The sequence below is a fragment of the Anas platyrhynchos genome, chromosome 1 (genome assembly GCF_047663525.1).
Source record: "Anas platyrhynchos isolate ZD024472 breed Pekin duck chromosome 1, IASCAAS_PekinDuck_T2T, whole genome shotgun sequence".
NCBI lineage: Eukaryota > Metazoa > Chordata > Aves > Anseriformes > Anatidae > Anas > Anas platyrhynchos.
In genome coordinates, this window is record NC_092587.1 from 6,191,003 (window position 1) to 6,212,923 (window position 21,921).

General features: G+C 40.5%; 1 protein-coding gene across 13 annotated transcripts in view; it reads left to right on the forward strand.

Annotated features, from left to right (window-relative positions):
* Window positions 1-21,921, forward strand: part of CELF2 (CUGBP Elav-like family member 2) — a 371,305-nt gene that overhangs the window by 276,723 nt on the left and 72,661 nt on the right. For all 13 annotated transcript variants that reach the window (XM_072043812.1, XM_038186449.2, XM_072043635.1 and 10 more), the window contains one exon: window positions 17,600-17,648. In XM_072043812.1, the coding sequence (XP_071899913.1) occupies window positions 17,600-17,648 (49 nt within the window). The remainder of the gene's footprint in view (window positions 1-17,599; window positions 17,649-21,921) is intronic.

Below are 21,921 nucleotides of genomic sequence, written 5' to 3' on the forward strand. Positions count from 1 at the left end.
CATTTAGGGGTGCGAAATAAGTGAAACTATATTTTAAAGAGGAATTTAGGCCATTGGCCAGTGCGGGTGCCCTTTCCCAAGAGGCTTCCCCCTGCCCTGTCAATCGGCACGATGCCAGTGTCTGTGGGGCTTCCCCTTGCCTCTGCAGGGCAGCTCACGTTTCTCGTTGGGTGTAAAGCTCAGGCTGTCTTCTTGTTTGCCCGGTTGTCGGTATCCTGTAGATGGGCAGAGGCAACACCATGGCCTCTCCATGTGCATTTGGCATAAGGGGTTGTAAAATGGAAGAGGAATCTCTGTGTCGGGTTATCACGTTGTTTAACCTCCAGCATAATCAGAATAAATCATTCCAAAATGCAGCCATCCATAGCGGCTTTGTTTGGATCCACAATCACTTGCTGATAAAACAAGTGGATTGTCTCACAAGGAGGAAAAAAAAAAAAAAAAAGTATATTTCTGATTTTCATTTTCCTTCATGAGTTCTGCTCATTTCTAATGAATATCATTGCACACTCCTTTCTGGAATAGCGTTTTAATAACCAGTCTGTTTCTCTGCTTTAGGCCTTATGAGTTGTCAGTACTGTATGAACATTATGTAAAAATTACCTGTAATAAAAAGGTAATCATCCAATACGACTTGAATAATAGCCTGAATATGAGATATCAGTGACTTTGAGAGATTTTGACAAACAGAAAGGGAATTCAGAGAGTAATTAAGTTAGTTAAGGGTTTGGAGTGATTGATTTATGATGACAAATTAAACTAATTCAGTACCCATATAGCATGGCCAAATGCTGTTTAATGAAGGATCTGAAAAGTGTAGAAGCATTTAAATGATAAAAATAAGCAGATGGGAAAGTGGGGAATTCCCAGGGAGAGTCTATTTCGAGGAACTGGGCTATAAGACACCACTGAATGATGTTGAGAAAGTGAATCTGGCCTATTTCTTCCTTTAAAATACTACACAAACTATGCTTAATTTTTGTTCAGCTCAGAAGTTATTTTTATTATGCAAATACATCACTGCCACCTCTGTCCCCCAAAGATAAGTTGCACCGACTTTGCCATTTAAATGAAAAATCACTATTTACACTACATTCAAACACCATAGTGGAAATGTTGGGTTTGCGCCTACCATTGTTGTGAAACAGGACATAGCACCAGCCCTGAATTCAATTTTGCCTAAAATGGTAAAAACTGACAAATTGACTGGAGCATAATGAAATCCCTGTAAGTAGCTGACCTTGCAGCTGAATGGCCAAATGATAGGTGTTATGCAGGCACAGGGAGAGGTGCGTGTTGACTAAGTGAAAACAGCTTCTCTAAATTGAGCAAAACATTTCATTCATAATTATAGTCCCTTGTTCTCGATGAAGGATGGGGGCCAGATTCACCTTCTCTCACAGCCTGATCATTAGGATACTTTTCTGGCATGCAGGAGAATGCAGTGCACATCCACTCTGGCTTACTTGTTATAAGGATTTAACTTTAAATGACCTAACAGAGCCATCACCACTGGACTCAGCTGAAATTGGAGGTCACCAACTCTCCTGTTGAAGCTGTTCCACTGTGCATGAAAGTATTAAAATCCCATGGGACTGAGAGGAAGCAAGTAAAAGCACTTGGTTGCCTAGTACTGAGAGCAGTGACTCAAGAATTGTGATGTCTGGATATGAGTTCATGCTCTAATAAGGATTTTTATTGTTTGGAAAAGCTTCCAAGGTTTGGAAAACACTTGCCCTGAATAGGGAAGTGTGTCAAATAATAATCTGGCAGGAATATCCATCAACCTGAAGTACAGGGGGAAGGCATCTAAATTGTGGGGTGATACCCCAATGTAGCCCTTGTGGTATGGCAGAAGGATGCAGAGCTGCACAGTGAGCTACTTCAGATCCTGGACATTCAAATCAGAGGTTTGCTTTTTCCTGGTGTAGCAGATCTGCTGGGAAGCAAGAGCACATTAGCCCAGCTGCAAATGCAGTTAGATGCAAGCTAGCTTTTTTAGATAGCTGTTTTGGAGTAGTTCGGGATTTTTTTTTGTGTGTGTGTGCAGCTTTGCAGTATAACACTGTTGGGATGGAAATGAAGTAACTCATAACGCTGGCTTAACCTCAGTGAGTTTTCCTGATGTGAAGCCCATCCCCAAAAGGCCAAGCTGCTCTGACATGTGGCACTGCTTTACCTCTAATTTCCATAACTCTGGACAGCTGAGGTCAACACTTCGCAATACCTCTGGATTTTAATGGCCAGCTTAGAACATCTTAGCCTGCTTTGCAGTGAGGCTGGAGTATCTATTCACAGGATATCAGTTTCAAGCTGGGTACCCAAACACCACTGACTGGAGAACCTTTTGCTGTGCACTTGGAAATGGAAAACTGAATGAAACTGAGAGGCCATCACCGGCATACTCCAGAGTATTGCAAAGCTCACCAGGATTTAGGTGGGATGCTTGACTAAGGATAATAGCCCAGGCCCTCTCTTAGTTATTTACCCTACTGCTACTGCTAGCTGTTTTCTGTTATCCAGAACAGAAAGTACAGGTGCTTCAGTCAGCCTCATTAGCACCATGACACAAGCTATTAAAATTGTCTTTGTAATGAAAAAATAGTTCAGGGAGCCTTCCTAGCTGTCTGACTACTCCTACAAGAATGAAATTAGAAAGGCAAATCATAAACAATGTTGCAGGCGTCAGGAAGTAACATCATTAGAGATGCCCTTGGATGCCATTTACCTGCCTCGATAGCAATGTTTGGTGCCCACGGATCTGAATTATGTTATGACTAAAGAGACAGAGCTTCATGGCGTGTTTATAACAGTGAGATTGTTTGTTCAGCATCCTTTCTGCTGCTGGATCCAACCCCTTGAGCTGTGCTGCTTCTTTCGAAGACCTGTGCTATGAGGTCTGTGGCTCCATGCATTGGGTTGAAATGTTTTCGCATTTAGTGCTGTAATCCCATGTAGGTGCCAGGAGCTTCCTTGACTAGTTTTCTCCCATCTTAGTTGGGTAATGAACCATGCAGTTTAGATGCACCATGCTGTTGTATGTGCCAAACATGGAACAAGAGGGAAAAATATAGGTTCTGTCTTCTTTGTGGTCATAGGAACCCTATAATACTTCCTGGAAAACCAAGTGAAACTGCGAAGCTTGAGTGAGCCTCCCGCTCATAGCATACTTTGGGCAATTAAATTCTGCCTAATTAAAAATACTCTTTGCAGACTCAGAAAGATAACCGATTTTTTGCTCATTCTCCTGAAGAAATTATTATCTTCATCTTCTTAGCTGGAAGAGCCACTGCTTTGTCTGCTGTTACCCTGTGGTGTGCAGAGCAATTCTTTCTCCTTTTTCCAGTCTGGAAAGCACACAGGGATTCATTTGGGTGCAGGCACCTCTTCATTATGCAGACATGCTCAGCTGATTGTCATGGTAGACATCCAAAACCTTCAGATACACTAAAAGATGCTGTGAATTCATACCCTGAAAAGTTCGGAGGAAAACTGCAACCCCAACTGCAGAGCCTGTGTTTCAGGCTGTCAGTGCATGGAGCAAGTCATCAGCACCCGCTGAAACAGAGAGCAAATATCATTAGTGTTATATACCTTCCAATGCAAAAGCAGTACAAGACTGGGCAAGGCTAATGTTTGGCTTACTTTTGGAACAGTACATCCTTTTACCTGCAGTTTTGCTGAAATCAGTAATAGCTTTGCTTTTAGAACATAGCCCAAATACCTTCAGAAGCAGGGAGAAGCAGTCATTGAAAAACATGCCACCATAACTCCAGTTATTAACAAAAGCCCGTCTCTGTTGCATTGTGCCAGCAAAGTTAAAAAGGCAAAAGCTGCAAAAGAAAAAAAACATTGGACTAAACAGAGTCTTAAGCAGTGGTAAACAAAATGTAGTTTCCTTTGTGGTTGAATTTTATCCAGCTGCAGCTAAATATCAAAGTGATATCAAAGGAAAGCTACCCATTAATTAATTCAGACTGACTTCACAAAGCAAGCCGGAGCTTTTGCTGATATCTGATTCTGACAACTTCCTAATCTTCACAAGTTGTCATTAAGAGTGGCATTAAAGCAGTCTGCAGTCAATCCTCGCTCTCGCCCTATTGTAACTCAGAGATGGGCTATCTCCCGTCGCAGAAGGGGGGCAGGATACACAAGCGAGGGTTAGAATAAGCAACTTTGCTTCTTTGCAAATAGAATTTGCAATGTATCAGGGAATCTTATGAATACATTGCCTCTGTCATTCATGCTAGGAACGCTCACCCAGTTCCACTTGCAACCATTACAAGAATCTGTTGCAATGAGTGGAAATTTTCTCTTCTGAAGGAGAAACACAGGGCGAAAAAAAAAAAAAAGAAAGAAAGAAAAGAAAGGAGCTCATGTTTGAAAGGGATAATTGGAAGTCTGTAACGATCTTTTAAAAAGTATAAGTAGAGCCTTATCATTGATTTCAAGATAGAGAACCTAGTGAGTTGTAGAAAATAAGATTGGGGAAAATAAGACACTAATCAGAGAGTAAGATTAGTTTTTAACTAAGAACTGAAAAGCAGGTACCTCCATAAGAGAAGCTTGTAATTCCACCGTGAAAATAAACAAAACACTCTAGTGTTCTTTACTGCTGCCAGCATCTCTCCGTAGGATTACAGCCTCCTGTAGAGACTGGAGGTACGTGATACCTTTGTATTTCCATTCAGCTGTGAATGGCTCAAATGATTGAACATAGTTTGTGTTGTAGACCATCACTTGAGCAAGTATCCACCAGACAGCGACTAATATTATTTTGTGGCAGATTCATGACAATACCTTAGAGGAAAATGTGCAGTGTTATTATACAGTATGTTCATTTCAAATATTGCAAGAAAAACACAGAGGATAAATGCTGTTGCGGGAGTACCTTGCCAAGCATCCCCGGCAGCATGGATAGAGCTGGTGCATTTATTTCCTTCAGGGCCAAGTGTTTGTACTGCCCAAATGCCAATGACAAATGGGAATTATTGTTGATTGTACACAGAATTGAGGATTTACAGTCATAAGAGGTGAAATAAAACTTAGATCAAGTATCGGGAAAAGCAGTATCTCTCCAATTAGAATAATCTTCTAAATGAAACAAAGTTAAATCCTAGTCCTTAGAGGCATTTGGGGTAGGAAAGAATTAGAAAATATATGATAGGCAATAATCCTTTACTGGCATTAAGTCATTCCAGATGAGTTACTGAATTTTCTTCATCTCTCATTTCTACATTTGCTAAGAAGTGAAAGAAATTGCTATGCTTGTCTCAACACAGAATCCCCCTGTTTGTACAAAAATGTATGATTAACCAAAAAGAAAGCTACTGGTAAGAAATAACTACAGTCAGTCTAAATGCTGTGCTTATATGCTCATGTCTGGAGGATTCTGAAGATTGCTCAAGCAAGCGTGCCCCTTGCCTCTAGTGACCCCATCCATTTTGCAAATAAGACATGGATTTATCCCAGTTTAAAAGGGGCATGATAACTAACAGCTCTCATATCTGGCACTCGTCTTCTTCCTTGTTGACATGAGAGCCAGAAATAGAGGGTGTGACTTGGTAAATGTTTTTTTTTTCTGCATCCATGCTGTCCTCCCCTGTGCTTTCATTACCCTCTGCTAGCCTCACTGAGTCAAAACAGCCCTCAGGATGAATTAACCCCATTCAGAAAAAAAATAGCATACACCCAGAAACCGGGAGTTCAAGACTTGCCAGTAGCTGAAAATGCTACGTTTGGAGGAGGTAGGACCCATGATGTTTAGCTCATTTGGTTCTACCAGACGACCTTCCTGATAGCTGTCCTTGGCCTCCAGCTGTTCCACCTGAAGCCATCTCTGCAAAGAGATTTCTTTGACCTTTAGGCAAGTTGTGCATGAAGATGTTACTCCTGGGGCATAATGCAGAGAAAGCCTTTAATTGAGTAGAAAGGCAGTATAAAGAATAAGTAAGAGAAGACAGCTTTTCACCTACTGGCATTTATAGTCACTAGATGAAGCACTTTGGTGCTTTTTGTTTTTGTTTTTTTTTTCAGGGGAATCAGGGGCCCAATTTCTAGAAAATGCATTAAGGTTCATATACAGGGTCAGATGCTAATACAGAGCTTTGCAAATGGGTGGAGGCAGGTTGATTTTGGCCTTATTGTTCCTGATACTGTCCCTTTTACTAATGAAAGCGTAATCACAGCTCTGTCCAAATACCACAGCCAGCTGGAACTGACTCATTCTTCAAAAATATATGTTGCTGCTAATGTTGCCCATTTAATTTTTTGTTTATTTAACTTCCCAAGCACCTATTGAGAGAAATATTTAAATACATTATAATTCCTTAAGATTAGCATTATGAATGTATACTGCATGCTTAATATGAGTAAAAAATGTTTTCTTTACCCCAAAGAAAGCACTGGCAAAGTACCTTAGCTGTATAGATGCTGAAAAAGAGAATGAGTTCATACAAAGAGTGGTTCAAAATTACGTGGTTACTGAACAGGGTATTCTTACTGCAGTTTGTAATTGTGTATATATACACAACTGGATATTCATATTTTCACATGGACAGCGTGTGTGCGTGCTTGCTGCTGGAGACTGCAGCAATGTTGTTTTCAGAGGTGGATCAAATATCGAGCTATCTCTTTCAGTCTATCTCCACAGCCAGATTATTTCACCACTGCAGAGTATTGGCATAACATTGAGAGCTTTTATTTGGATGCTGATACTGGATAGTTGTGGAAAATTCCTGTAACTTCAGCTCATGGACAGCTTAAATAGAATTTATGAGCCATGTCCTCATTTGGCGTAAAATATTATGGCTCCACTGGTTTAACAATAAAGCTGTACTATTTACCCCAGCTGATCTCAGTCAGGAAAGTAGGATTTTTGACATCTTCATTCAAAATCACTTTTCTACCTGAATGCTTGGCTATTCTCTGCAATATTTAAACAGGTGTGCATGTTATCAAGTAGTTTGGGGCTCATATATGATCTTTGAAGAATTCTGGATTAGTTTGTATTTGGTAACAGGGAGAAATTGACTGACTGTGGGAGAGGTGGAAATTGTGAATAAATTGTATTCTGGACTCAGAACTATTCTGTGCCTTTTCTAAATGAAAACTGCAGCAGCCCCACATCATCGGTGCCAACTCCCTCTATAAATTGTACCCTTTGCTCTAATTTAAAAGGTAGGATTTCAATAGAAGTTATAATTTGGATGCTTTTGGGGCTTATTTTAGACTTACCTCAATCATACTTTTTAACTATGAGATGTTCTTGCTGTTACATTGTAATGCAAATATGAAAGCTTTCCAGCAAGAACTTTAAGAAAGCTTTGCATTAAAAAAAAAATCCCATAGCCTAGAATTTGCGTTTTGTACCAAATAATAGACTCTAGTTTCTGTCAGAAGAGGAGACCAAGCACATTGCTGGATCAAGGTGACCTTATATTCTGCAGAAAGAGTCAGGCAGAAGATACACTTGGTAAACGAACAGAAAAATCTGTGAAGTGAAACTGAGGGAGTGGTTGAGGCTGGTTTCTCTCCTACTGAATGAAAGCCAAGAATGGAGAAGATAACTGGGAATGAGATAGTGTTGTAAAAGAAATGGAGGAGCCCCTGACTTCGTTTTCTTGCCTTTCTGCGACTCTGCTATCCCTGGTCATTCCCTTTAAAGGGTTATTTCCTGAATTTCATCTTGGCAAAGGTAGAGGATATTGCTGAGCATAATCACATGGTGTTTTCCCAGAGCATAGTTCACAGAGGAGACAGTACATGCAAGCACAGAACAGCATAAATCTTAAAATAAAACTTCTGCAAAACAAGCATTTCATATCCTGGCAGCCATGCCCTCAGTCACAGCTGAGTTTGTTTTGCATTACAAAAGACATTGCATGTTTTTAAAAACCTTTCATTTAAACTAAATTTCCTCATGGTCATCAGTAGCCTAAAAGATAATTTATTTCATTTTCATTTTGTTTGGGATTGTTTTCTGGAGGGGAGGAGAAGGAGGGTGGAGAATTGCTTTCTTTTCTGGGTAAGTTTCTAAATGTCATCCTCAATGTTTATGTGGAATCAGTGGGATTTATGTGGAAAGGGAGGGTTTTCATGTGGACCAAACTCAAGCATTAGCACCCTAAAATAGTGTCCACAGCCTGAGCTACTTGAAGGTTTCCATGCGGCAGCAGGAGGGGTTTTTTAAGATTGAAATTTAGAAAGTCAAAATTGAAAGCCTGCAGCAACATCATCTTGAGTCTTCAAAGGTACTGGAGTCATAACTGAGAAGGGCAAAAGTCCCCGAGCAACGAGAGCCAATGCATCCTAAGCAGAGGATTTGACTTGTGCTAGGAGAAGAAAAGTGAAATGTGTCTCTCCAGACCACTCAAGTAAGCACAGCTTCTGCGGTGCTGCCTCCCCACCTGGGACAATTTAGGGGCCTCTGCTTCATGCCCATTCAGAGGCTGGGAGGTGGGAAGACCTTTCATAGACGGTGAGCTAATAGGTACCAAGTCTGGGCTTTGCACTGTTTCTGTTTTCCAAATATTAATATTAGGGGTGGAGGTGTGTTGCTCTTAGTTTTTAAGGAAAAGTACTCCTTTTTAAGTCTCAACCCTCTGTTGACTTCTGGAAAGCATTCCAAAGCCTGAGTAGGGAGATGGAAGAAAGTACGACTTCAGAACACTTGAGTCATGTCCAGTGAGACATTGACTTTAAGGCTTGTGTCATTCTGGGAACTCAGTCCTGGCATTTTAAGTCATGTTGGGCAAATCCACACAATGCACTGTGAGGCAGCAGTAGTTACTAGCTCTGATCCCCAAACCACAAAAGCCTGGCTGGTATTTGGTTCCCCCAGCTCTCCAGGATCACTGCTTCAGGTTCTTATGTTACTTTTTGGGTAGGATATCTAGGGAGTACTGTAAAAATAAAAAAGCTTGATGAGCACACCCCCTCATTACTGCCTAACCTATACCTGGTGATAAAACCGCAAGATTTTGGCTTGAGAGATTTAGCTTCAGTTGCAGAATAACTGTAGATGAATCACATATAGCCTCTGTGGTGTGTGTGTGTGTTTTTTTTTTTCTCCCATCATCTTCCTTTCTGCTAGAAAGAGATAGCAGCAGCAAGCACCTCGCCGTTGTGTTAGGAGGAGAAATCAATTAGAGCGTGAGGAGCTCGGGCTTTGCTGCGGTGAGGCCAGCACTGCTGCCTCCCTTCGTTCTGGTCCACACCATGTCGCACTGCGTGACTCCGGGCGGATCACCGCTTCACCGCGCTTCATTTTCTGCTCAGAAACGTGGACAGTAATTTGGCTTCTCACAGCTACCTTCAATGGGTGTTAAAACTCAGTCAATTAATGTCATGGAGACACTTTGTTATCTTTCTATGCCTTATCGGTTTAACGCAAGGGAAAAAGAAAAAAAAAAAAAAAACATGCTGGCATGCAAACTTCAATTGGCAAAATGTCAACAAAAGTTATTGCTGCTGCAGATGAGATGGATAACTCTTGCTGTTAAAATAATATCTGGTGTTTTGCTCAGATGTCTAATGGGTTTGCTTTTTAAGCATGGATGATACAAAATATCCCCAAGGCATTATTCCCAAGAAGATATAGAATCCCACTTAATGTCTATTTTTAGGATTGAATAGGTTCTGTAAAGGCTCATTTGTTTGAAGAAAAGATAGTTAATCACTTTGGTTTCCATGTGATTTTTGAAGGGAGAAATTTTGTCGTACCTCCCCTTCCTTATCTCTACTCTGCTTGGCTCGCATGTGTCCTGGAATCGTTGCCATTTTTGTGTGGGTGGTAAGAACTGAAGGAATTAAATAAATGGAGTAGAACTGCTAACAGAGCAAGAGTAGTTATTTGTACATTACGAAGTGAAGTTGTCACTTCTAAGACTGCCAACTTTTTCATTTCTGTAAGAGGGTACAGCTTTTAAAGAAGACAGTTCTATAGGCAAATTAGTAAATGGACGGAAGGAGCAGGAGGATGTGGGGGTGACTATGGAAGGAATTGTTAGAATATTTTACTTATTTTAAAGTGTACCATTGTTTTTAGTCACTCAAGTTCATGTCCGATTTAACTTGTATTTAAGAAATGGAATGTGGTGGATTGCAAATGACTGGCTTGGAAAACTTCCAGAAGTCATTGAATTTCAGCAGTTTTACTGTTCTCCTGTAAAAGAAACAACTTGTTTTAAGCAAGCTATATGCTTCTTTCTGTGCTCTAAATAGAAAATAATGATGTTATGCATTACCGCATGAACTATATTTGGCACTCACCAGCAATATTCATTTTCTCCTGCTTCTCTCTCTCCCTCTCTTCCTCTCTCTCCAAAATACACATATATATATGTCTGACAGTAATCTAGGAGGCCAAGTAACAGACCACATTCTTCTACTACTAAAATCATATAAATACCTAACATGGTTTAAATCCCTTAAATTGGGATTTATGAAAGAATGACAGCAAGCAATCTTCTGTCTACACCATCGCTCAGGCAGTTACAGCTACTGTTTTGCATTTATTTGTTAGACTACATGGTGGATCCACGTTTAATCTCCTTTTACCCATGAATAAACTAAGGCAAATGACTTAAACCAGTACTGGGAATCTAAAGCTCTGTCTGTGCTAGTAAAGCAAGCATACCATGGCATTGGTCTCAGTGACAGTTAATACTTTCCCAGCCAATGTGTGGTCATGTTTGGGGGAATAAGGTGGAATGGGCACTGTTCCCACTAGACAGTGTGGACAAAGAAATCCTACTTTGAGAGGAAGAAGAGGTATAGCTGTGCAAAAGCGAGCTGTGCCACACAACTGCTCTTAAGTCAGAGATCAGTCCCTTGCCTCTTCTATTCAGTAGTATTTATTTGGCCTAAGAGACTGTCCCTGGTTCCCAGAGAAGCCCCTGAAGCTGTAGCCAGATATTGACTGTGTAATTCACAGTAGTCTGACCCCAGAGAAGTCATTCTAAACAGTTCTCCGTGATAGGAAAATACACCTCTTTCACTTCTGGGAAACTTGCATTACTTGTGAGTCACAAGGCTTTAAAAAAGCAAAACAAGTTGCAGTTGAAGTGATGTGAGAAATACGCTCAAGAGCTCCTCCAAAAGGACCCTACTGAAAAACTTGGGAGCCAAGAGCTGAAATGGGGGGCTGGGAGGCAGAGGTGTCTGCACATAATACAGAAAAATGGTGATCTCTGAAGACACTGAAAATTGTTTAATTCTCTGGTTCTTGTGAACCATTTCCCCTTCTTCCTACAGTTGTTTGGGTGATCAATACTTTCCTTCTTGACTTCCAGACTCAGTGAAGGTGCTCAGGAATCTGGCAGGCAGAGGTTTGGCTTCTTAGTTCCTTTCACTGTTGGTCTAATTCAGCTGCATTCACTAATTGGATCAGTAGCATGGAGAAAACTTTAAATTCATTCTCAGACTACGGTTAGGCAAAGCACATAAATTTTCCCCGCTCTCTCAGTGTCGATGCCTCTTTAGGCACTTTTCTTCTCTGGGCTCTTAGCCTGCTCCTGCTGCTCCTTAATATTTTCTTCAGCTTTCCTTTTCCTGTTGGTTCTCAAAACTCCATAGATTTATAGTACAAAGAATATTAGGGTCCTGTTAAGGACCTTCTCCTCTCTCCCACAATCTCTCCTACCACTCTTTAACTCTGAGATGTTTAAAATGTGAAGAAAGTCCCCTTTAGCTTCAACAATGATTGATGCTAGCAAAAAGCAAGTCCCAAAGTGCTAAAAATGACAAGATGCATGCAAGCTGTCATCATTTAATGCTTTTGCAGTTTGTTTGGTTTGGACGTTACCCAAGGAGCCCAAGTTCTTCAAATGTACCCTTTGCTTGGGAGAAAGTTGAGCTTGCATTGTGCTTCCCTGTGATGTGGTCTGTGAGGGTGACAGGTAAAGGACAAACTGAGCTGGGGCACAGCTAGACACATATAGCCACAGCATATGACAGAGAAGAGAAGAAGGAAACAAGAGGCCTAAGAGCTCTAGGAATCTGCAGGCTGCTTTAAAAGGTTGTAGAAAGATGATGAGAGGAATTGTAAGACAACCCCTGTGAGAAGTCATGGATGACATCCTCCCCACACATTCCTTAAGCTCCCTTGGTGTTCAGAGGACTTTTAGGCAATGGTTTCTGACTGACATGCTAAGCTGGGTGAAGGCATGAGCAGGTTTATATACATTCAGAGTCTTTTCTTGACCAAGGGTTTTCTTCCCTTGAGGTACAAGGAGCGAAGTGAGCGTGCTGTGTCCTGTGCAGTCTGCAATAGCAGGAATGGGGAATCAAAGCTGCTAACAGATGTAGTAATCATGTATGAAGGTGTTGTTGTAATGGATTGTAAAATAATGATTTTTTGTAGTCTAATTACATGGCCAGAGTTTCCAAGGGGCTGGGGGCACCCAAATTTCAGACTCAACACAGCTGCAGTAAATTGGGCCCATCAGCTCCTTTACTTTCACTGAAAGGCATTTCCTGCCTTTTAATCACCACAGTGCTCTGTAAGACAACCACATTCATATATATAACAAAATATCTCCTCTTGCAGCAACTGATACAGTTCATTTAAAGTGCTGACTGCTTCAGCCTACAAACCTTGCCTCCCTCACAGAAATTTCTGCTCGCAGGTAGTCTTTAGCCTACCTAGAATATCTGAGTGCCCATTTCCCCTTAGAAAATGAGTGGAAAGCAGGTGCCCATCCTTCCACCAAGTGTGCTGACAACTGGGAAATGAGATATAGGCAATCTTTGGTAAGGCCAAGGTGACTCAGCCCATGCCGGTCCTGAGAGCAGCCATGCCTTGGTAGAACTCTTCCCAGCTCACCCCTAGCACTCGCTGCTTAAGATTGCACCTGATTTTGAACATCCCCTGAATAAATAAAAGAAGCTGTAAGCTGATGTTGTTGCGCAACGCGAAAGCACACAATAGTAATCACAGCTAATGACTCTGCTAAATGCTAGGCTGCACACACCTCCTTGTTTGGTGTTTGTTTTGTATACAGAAGGTAACATTGGCTGAATAACGAGGATGCCAAGTTACAGATGGGGTTGTGGAATCGTATTTGACAGCCGATTAGAGTAATCTGACAGAAATGATGACTTAATCACCACGACAGACTCCAAATTCCCAGACAGAATTCCACCCAGGTTAATCTAATTTCCTTGCAATATTTTTGCCAGAAATAGACTCTTAGCCGGCTTGTTTTCTCCCGTGCAGATGTCACATGGTTTTGACAAGAATGTAAATAGGTAGCATTATTATTGTTCAAAAGATGACTGTGGGGCTCTAAAGCTGGAGAGGATCCGTGCCTTTGAGAGGTTTTTGGTTAGCTCCATTGTGCTTTTTTTTCCCTGATGAAGTTATATTTGCATATAGTGGTGTGTACTCTGGAAAAAGAGGGGAAAAAAAAAGGCATAACTAGTCAATTGTAGTTGCAGGCCACATCTTGGTCCTGCTGCTACCCTGGACATAGCCAATAGATGGATTCCCTTTGATTTCAGGGGGATTTGGGATTTTGTGTTTTACAACCATTTCTTTCCCATTGAGATTTTCGTTACCCCGTGGACCACATCAACACCTCTGTTTGGGGTGAGCCCAAAAAGCAGCAGTGATGTACTGGGCCTCAGGTTTCCTGTGGCCTGCATTACTGCACAGGCCTCATGTGGAGCCTCTGTGGCTGACAGCACTGCCGCAAGGCACTGCCAGCCTTGGGCAACAGGCATCTGCCTGCTCTCCATTGTGAAATAAGGGTAATGAAAGCTCAGTCGCACTGTTAAGAGCTGTACAACTGCATCCAGTGGAGCTCTCTAAAATTTTGCCAAGGAGGGATCGTTCCTCACAGCCCGTTCTCCAGTCTGGTTGCGATAGTCCCATGCACGTTGCTTGCTAGAGAGGCTGCCCACCCTCAGAAACAACTTGTCTGAGAGCTGTGCTCTTCTCTTGTATTATAGATCCAAGTGCAGGATGATAATGTCTGTAAATTATTTGCTGCAGTTACTTTTCTCACTTTTTCCTATTTATTAATTGCAAATGTACAGTCATAAATACTGTATTTTTATAGGCAGAGCTTTCTTCAAGCACAGAAAAAAAAGCGTTTCCTGTTTTTCTGTGACAATATGACATACTAAGAAATCACTTACCTTGAGATCCATAAGTGTACGGCTTTGTGATGTATAGCTACAATAACAGCTTTCTGATAAGACATGAAATCCTTCATTTCAGCAGATGACATGATTCTAGTGGGTGGCATCTAATTTGAAACAGGTTTATATCATCTATAATCTTTTGGAGGGTCTCAGAAAGCACAGCTATTTTATTATTTTATAGCCTACAGTTATACAAGCAAGATATAAAACGCACAGATTATTTTCTCTTTTGCTGGTTGTGGAGTGAAAGGATAGTACCTATTTAGCCTTTGTCTCTGCCCCTTTAATATTCTTACTTACTTACTTCACGCCTTATAGTTCATCTTTTTTTCCTTTTTCCTTTCCTTTCCTTTCCTTTCCTTTCCTTTCCTTTCCTTTCCTTTCCTTTCCTTTCCTTTCCTTTCCTTTCCTTTCCTTTCCTTTCCTTTCCTTTCCTTTCCTTTCCTTTCCTTTCCTTTCCTTTCCTTTCCTTTCCTTTCCTTTCCTTTCCTTTCCTTTCCTTTCCTTTCCTTTCCTTTCCCACCTACTTCTAAATATTTTATGGGTAGAGAGCTTATAATATGTATTGTCACGGCAGTTGTCTCTAGAGGTCAGCAATGAGTTTAATAATGAGATGCGAACCAGTGACTCTGTAAAACCCATTTCAGGTTATAAATGGCATGTTTTATTGAATCTAGTGTTAAAGGTTGTTAACGTATCAATTGGTGATGGTCAGGGTTAAACAAGCTTCAACACGAGCCCTCTCATGTTAGGGAACTGTCAGTAACGTATTTTTCCACCATCCTCTTTGCCGAAGCCATGTTTGTGTATCGCATCCATTTTGCCATGGCTATTCTGCGGTTTAAACCCTTCAGGCCTGATCTGAATCTTTTATTAGTTTTGCACTGATATAATTCTGTTAAGCACGGTGGCATTCCTCCTGATTTAGACTTGCTGGTGAGAAGAGAATTTGGGCCCTGGGTTTTCAGCAGGAACCTTTGAAATCAAGTCAACACCTAGTTGGAACGTCTTGTTAAATCATACCTCTTTGCAAGCATAACAGATTACTGACTTAATGAACTTGAGGTAATTATGCAAAACAGAAGAGGATAATTTCTGATGTGCTAACTGTGTTTACCAGGTAACCCTGATCTTTTGTGGTACTGCAAAAATAACTTCTTTACATGAGTTTGGTCCAAAGGTCTCTAGTTCAAGAGGTTTGTAAAGTGAAAGGTTTTTAGAATTGTTAAAATTGCATTTATTCAAAGTATATCCACTCAGGGACATAAAATGGAGCTAGGCAGAGTGATAGATTCACTGTCTATATAAGGCCTGGATTTAGGTTGGTTTTCTGTAAGTTGCATATTCCCAATGTTACAGTGAACTGAGAAGTGATTCTAGTAGTCATCAGAAATTATCCTACATCCTCCTCGGCCTCTAGTATTAGGAGATATGTCTGACTACCTCAGTTTTTCTTTATTTGCACCCTCTTACAATGCATCCAAACAACTCAATTTTGTTTTCTTTATTTCTTCACCTTCCTGTGGCTCTGCAGAGATGCCAGTACCTGCAGCAGGCTCACTGAAGCAAGTTGCACCTTTTTTCCTGATTCAGCTTTTGTTTGCTGAGTGGACATGCTGCATCCCATTCCCATGAATTCAAAGTCTCCTGCAGTGCCCAGCGTATTGTTGATGCCAGGATAAATGTTAAGCACTGGTTAAAGAAGATAGAGTACAATATAAGGTCTCTTTTTTATATAAATTAGATCAAATAAGAGTGGTGGCAGACAAGTGCAGGGCTCTTTAAGTCTGTCTTGGAAACAAATGATTCAAAGAGAACAGAACTGTTAAAATTGAAGCAAATTTATGCATCCTGGTGACTACATCAACCTTGTGGCTTTGCCTTTTCCTTAGGGCACAGTAGGGAATTTTGCAAGCAGCGCAAGGAATACATTGATTTGTAGGGCCAGAGTGCATTCTGGACTTTAAGTAAATCTTACGGAAATATGCACGGCAATATTGTATATTCAGTAAAGAATCTAGCAGCTACGTCCCTGGAGGTTAAGTGACTCCACCAAAAACAATGCAGATTTGGTTTTCTGTGCTGCTTTGAAAGCGCATTTGATATGAGTGCATGGATATTCTCTCCTGCTCAGCTGTTTTTGTTTTCCAACATCATGTTTGTCATAATAGTCTTTTATAAAAAAACATGAAATTGCTGCTGACATTTTCAGCCAATGCACAGCTTTGCTGCACCGATAGATGTTACAAAAGCAGAAAGAGCTCAGATTTTTACATGTTCACGTGAAATGGAGAGAATTACCAAAGAGAGTAAAGGCAGCGGCCCTGCTGCTGCCTTAAGGTTTGTGCAGAAAAATCCCAGCAGTTCTGCAGAGCCCAATGGTAAAAAATAAAGAGTTGTGTTTTTTTGTTTTTTTGGTTTTTTTTTCAGGCTTAAGCATCTCCCCCACTGAAAAACAATTCAGGGTCCTTTCTGAGGGATTTTGAAAAGCTATAATAAAATTCCCCTGAATCCATCACAGGGGACCCATGGCTGGCTATAACCAATGTCCACTAGAAGCAGCATGGACTCTCTAACTAAAGAGGACTCAGCTGTTGTGGTGTTTCTATTCCTGAAATAACAGAAAGCGTTTGGTGAAAACTTTGTTGGAATTTTCAGCAACTGAAGGTGGGGGGAGCCTCATTTAGCAATGAAAGCCAAGGAAACACCATTTTAGGTGTGGGAGGGTAAGATGCCATGAGATGTACAGCATAGCTCACTACACACGTTTTCTGTTGCAATAAGAAGGAGACAAATGAAGGAAGAAGTTGAATAGGAAAAAGTGTTAGGAGCTTTTATGGCTTTTGTGGAAGCCAGAATTGTACAGTGTTGTGATGAAAGCTTTATGAATGAATGTATAATGTATTGAGAGGAAAAAAAAAAAAGATACTAAAGAGTTATAGGAAGCTATTATAGGAAGCACAAGTCTTCCTCTTCAGTCCTGAAAGAATCAGCACATGTTTTTTTAATTACAAGCAAAGTTCATTTGTCAAACTAAACTCCTTTGAGTATGTTTGAAATGCTTTCGAGCTCTTAAATTACTTGAAAATTCCATCTCAGTCTTGGCAGTAGTGGGGCTCAAGAAAAAAAGTTGGTAAAACAGAAACCAAGCATGCCATAAACTAATGAGGGCTGTAACTTTAGAGGTCTTCTGAAACTAGATATGGCAAATTAAAGTTTTATATGAGTCCTGTGGGCCCAATGATCTATTTTTTTTAATCTTCCTGGTTATAAAATGCTCCTTTACCATTTTATACTTCTTAAAAGCCTATAATATGGTGTTATTTTGAAGTTATATCATTTCAACATGTTTAATATTGATCATGTATCCTTTTAGCCCCTCATTAAAAACCTGATTCTTGATTTTTATGACTATCCAACCTGCCTTACTCTTTTTCATTTTTGTTTTTAGATGCATCATCCTATTCAGATGAAACCCGCAGATAGTGAAAAGTCCAATGGTATGTGTTTAATTTATTTTTACCTAATTGTGACTCTCTTCACTAAAGCAAACAAAACATTGTGAGAGTTTTTGCTTTACTCCTTGTGTGGTGAAAATTATATGAGGCAGTTTTGCTGTACCTGACAGGTCAGGAAAGATGTTGACCTGCTCTGAACTCCCATTTATCCTCAGCTTTAAAGAAGGAAGGATATGTTCAGAAAAATGATCTTCCCTTGTACCTGCTGTATGTCATGGCCTACCTTGCTACAAATGTCTGTTCACTTGTGTTCACTCCTAGCAGTGAGGTGATCCAAGAACACCCAATATTGATAAGATGGAGATTAAATTTTAATGGTGGGAAAAAAAAAAAAAGAAACAAAAAATATTCCAATGTTATCAAACAGTGTAAGCAGCTGATGGGCCTTAAATATTTGCCTAAACCTCCGTTTTATAGAATGATGCTGTTCTGAATCTGAACTAAATTTAGGTTTTAATGATATGCTTAGTTCTGAACTGGGAAACCCACCTTGCATCTCTCTGTATACTTATTCCTCTCAACGATTGTAAAATGAATGCTATAATGACAGTAATATCCGTTCAGAATACTAGGTTACTGCCTAAGTGGATGTATATGACATGCAAAATAGACAGCATTCTCAATCTATTAAACATGCCAGGTTTGTATATTCAAGGAAATAAGATAATCGGATGGTAACGCAGCCTGGCTGTGTGTGATTCTTTAAAAATATATACATGTGTATATTTTGCCCCTTGATTTGTTCCTGTAATTTTCTAAAATATATGTTAAAGATATCATCTGCCTTCTTAGATTGCAAGAGCTTCTTTTTCCCATAAGGCCCACATAATCAGAGCTGGTTCCTCCAACAGGCATCTTTGCACCTCATTAATTAGTAATCAGGGCAGAAGCCGTGCACTTAGAGATCTACATACCTGCAAATGTAAATTATGATTGGGCTCTAAATCTCTCCGCAAGGCTTTTTTAAGGCTTCTTTTGTGCTAATTGTAGTGCATCCCATTTTCAGGCTTCTCCAAGGATTAAAAAGTTTGGAAGGAAATTAAAACTTCACATTATGCTAGGTTTCCTATTATGACAACTTTCAAAACAAAACTGGCCACAAGCATTGAAGATTTGGGCCATCACCCATTTGTAAGGGAGTGGTGTTTTCTCTCTTGGGATGTCCACAGAGTTTTAGCAGCAATTTGTTGCTCTCTTTGGATGTTCAGCAGAGACGCCAAGGAATGAGCAGGAGGACCAAACTTTTAAGTCCCCACTGTAGCATGTGAGAGCTGCTGCTGGAATCAAAATTTCACTACCTAGTATGTGTTGTGCTTGCAGTGGGCAAAGTTTTCCCTTAGATACAGGAAGACCGGCCTGGACCCTCTGAATTACTTAGCCTGTACAGGTTCTTTTTTCAAGAATAAATTTCACCTCAAGTTCATTGGCAAATTAGAAACGTAAGAGCCAAGGGGCTGAAGTAAACTCCCAAGGAATTACTTAGTCATTCCTCATTTTTCTTCCTAAAGAAGATTGAACATATTGGCAAAGCACTATGGGGAATTGTGCAAACCCTGTCCTGCTCTGCAGTGCTTACAAAGCAGAGTAAATTAGCTCCTTGCTGCTGATGTTAGACTGGGGTTATCTACATGATACTCCTGTCTGCACTGTGGGAATACTCTTATTAATCTTCAGAGTATTCTCTTGCACCTATGTCTAGCATGAAAATCATGAGGGATTGGGTTTTTTCTTCTTTTTTTTTTTTCTTGACTTCTTTGTATTTTGAGAAAAACACGTCAACAAATCAAAGGCAATCATCATTGTCAAATTAAAAACCTTTTTAAATTTAGACTCCTGGAGAGTGTATATGCTTCTGGTAGGCATGTTCAGAGGGTGGTGAACCCTTCGTTTCTAATGACTGGGGAAACAGAAGGCAAACTGACACCATGATGATGGGAACAATAGCACAGCTCCTCGGAAGGACGGGGCGTAGGAGTAGGATGCATGGAGGAGGCGAGAGTTTGCAAGCAGCCTGGAGAGCCAAAAGAGAAAAAAACAGCAGCATGGGGGAGGTGGAGGCCTGTTTGGCATGTGTTTCCCGTATGCTTCAGGCTATCCATCTGAGGAGGTATATTATCTGTGCCAATAACAAAGTGTAAACTGTACCCCTTCAACCAGATTGGTAAGTTCAAAGGGGAAAAGAAAGAAGGCGTGCCAAGGAATCTTGTTTTTCATGATCCATGGTGTTTGAGCTTTTTGGGAATGCTTGAAACCCTTTGATTTCTGAGTAATGAGAGGATCCAACTGCATTTTATAGGTAAAGTGGTGTTTCTCAAGTTTCAAAGAGGTTAAAGAAATTCTCTTGTTCAGGATTTCCAAGTAGCTTGTAGAAAGATATGTGGGAGAGGTTGAACACTCACTGCAGTTCTTCTGAGCTCGCATGCCTTTGTGAAAGGTTGGAGAGACCTGTTCAACTTTCAGTGGCAGGAATCATAGAATCATAGAATGGCTTGGTTTGGAAGGGACCTTAAAAATCCCATAGACAAGGACACCACTCACTAGATCAGGTTGCTCAGAACGTCATCCAACCTGGCCTTGAACACCTCCAGGGATGGGGCATCCACAACCTCTCTGGGCAACCTGTTCCAGTGCCTCACCACCCTCTGAATGAAGGGGATGTTGTCTCTTTCATCTTACAGAGGTTTTCAAAGAACAGTATTTTCTGTGTGATAATATGCCTCCTCGCCATCCTGAGTCCCTTGCTAAAAGATCTGAATGACCATCCAAGCCCAGCAGTGCTAGGGTGGAATGCTCCCCATTCCTCATCAGTGTTCCTGTATGCATCACTTTACAAACTTATGCCTTAACACAAAAGGCCAGGCTCACCTCATGGAAACTGGGAGAAAGTTATGAAAGAGCCAGCTCCTAGGCATGTTTGACTAAGTGCCTAGGCACTTTTGTGGTGCTAGGACTTCATTAGAAACCTGAAGGTCTGTTTTTATCTGGGTAGGAACTGGGTGGCTGATAGATCTATGTGATCATCTCCATTTCATCCCTGTGTATGGGACTGAGGGTGGAGAACAATAGCTCATGTGTCCAAGCCAACTCTTTGCTCGTGCAGATGAAGCAAAGCTTAATCAGTTTCACTGAGCTTTTAGCAGCTAGAGTTGATGGAGAAAGACTTGCCTTTAGGTCTAATTAATTTGTCTACCCTGGAGGATTCTGAAAAAGGCTTTTATTGTTGAGAAATGTAACCACCCTGAAAAATTTTCAGAAGATTAATTTTGTAGTGTGCCCTGTTCTAGTCACCCATTAGGTCTACTCTGACCACCTTTATGTTGCTTCGTAGCTATTTTAACCTATCTACACAGTTTCAGTTAAGGAATACCTGCCAGAAAAGCATGGCTTCAAGACTTCAAAGACTCCTCCATTGCTCGATTCATCTTAACTGTTAATCACTCACAATACTAGGCTGCTTTTTTTCCAAAAATAAGGAGTACCTGCACTCTAATGCAGAAAATCACAAACACCTTTGGCTCTAAGATGTCAGTGGCCATTAACATGATGCAGTTAGCAAATACTTAAATGTTTCTTGGACCAGGATTTGAATACTGTCAATACTTTCAGGCACATATCCTGAGGACAGTATACTCTTAAATGGATCAAAGCTTCAACACTTCAGGGAAAATTACAATATTCTCCATTAAAAAAAAAAAAAAAAATCCGGGGGGGGGGGGGGGAGGTGTGATGCAAGGGGTTATTTGTGTGATCCTATCATTTATTTTTATTTATTTGATTAGTGAAAACTTGAAGAAATAATTCTGAAATTCTATGTGGCATGACTTTGCCAATTTGGAGGGAGTAATTAAATGCCATATGTTAGCACTAACACATAGAAAAGTTGATAATTAATGCAAGCAGCTCCGGATCCAGGTGTGACTTTGACAGATTGTATGCAAGGGTTTTTCACAGCCTTACAAATAGGGATAAAAAGTCTGTTTTCCTCCCTTCCCTTCTGGATGAAAAAAAAAATTAATATCTTACCATTTGTACATAATTAACTATTTCTTGATTCGCTCAAAAGAGAAGGCAACTTCTGAATGGAAAGTATACTCTTTAACTGACTGGAGCCCTCAAAATATATAAAAATAGGGAAATAACTGATTTTTCAGGACATAATTTTGGGGATTTAGGGTTAGAGAAAATGAAAGTTTGTTGAGTCTTAGGGCAGATTTTCCATTATTGTTACAAGGTTTACTTCTTTTCTAGCATGCAG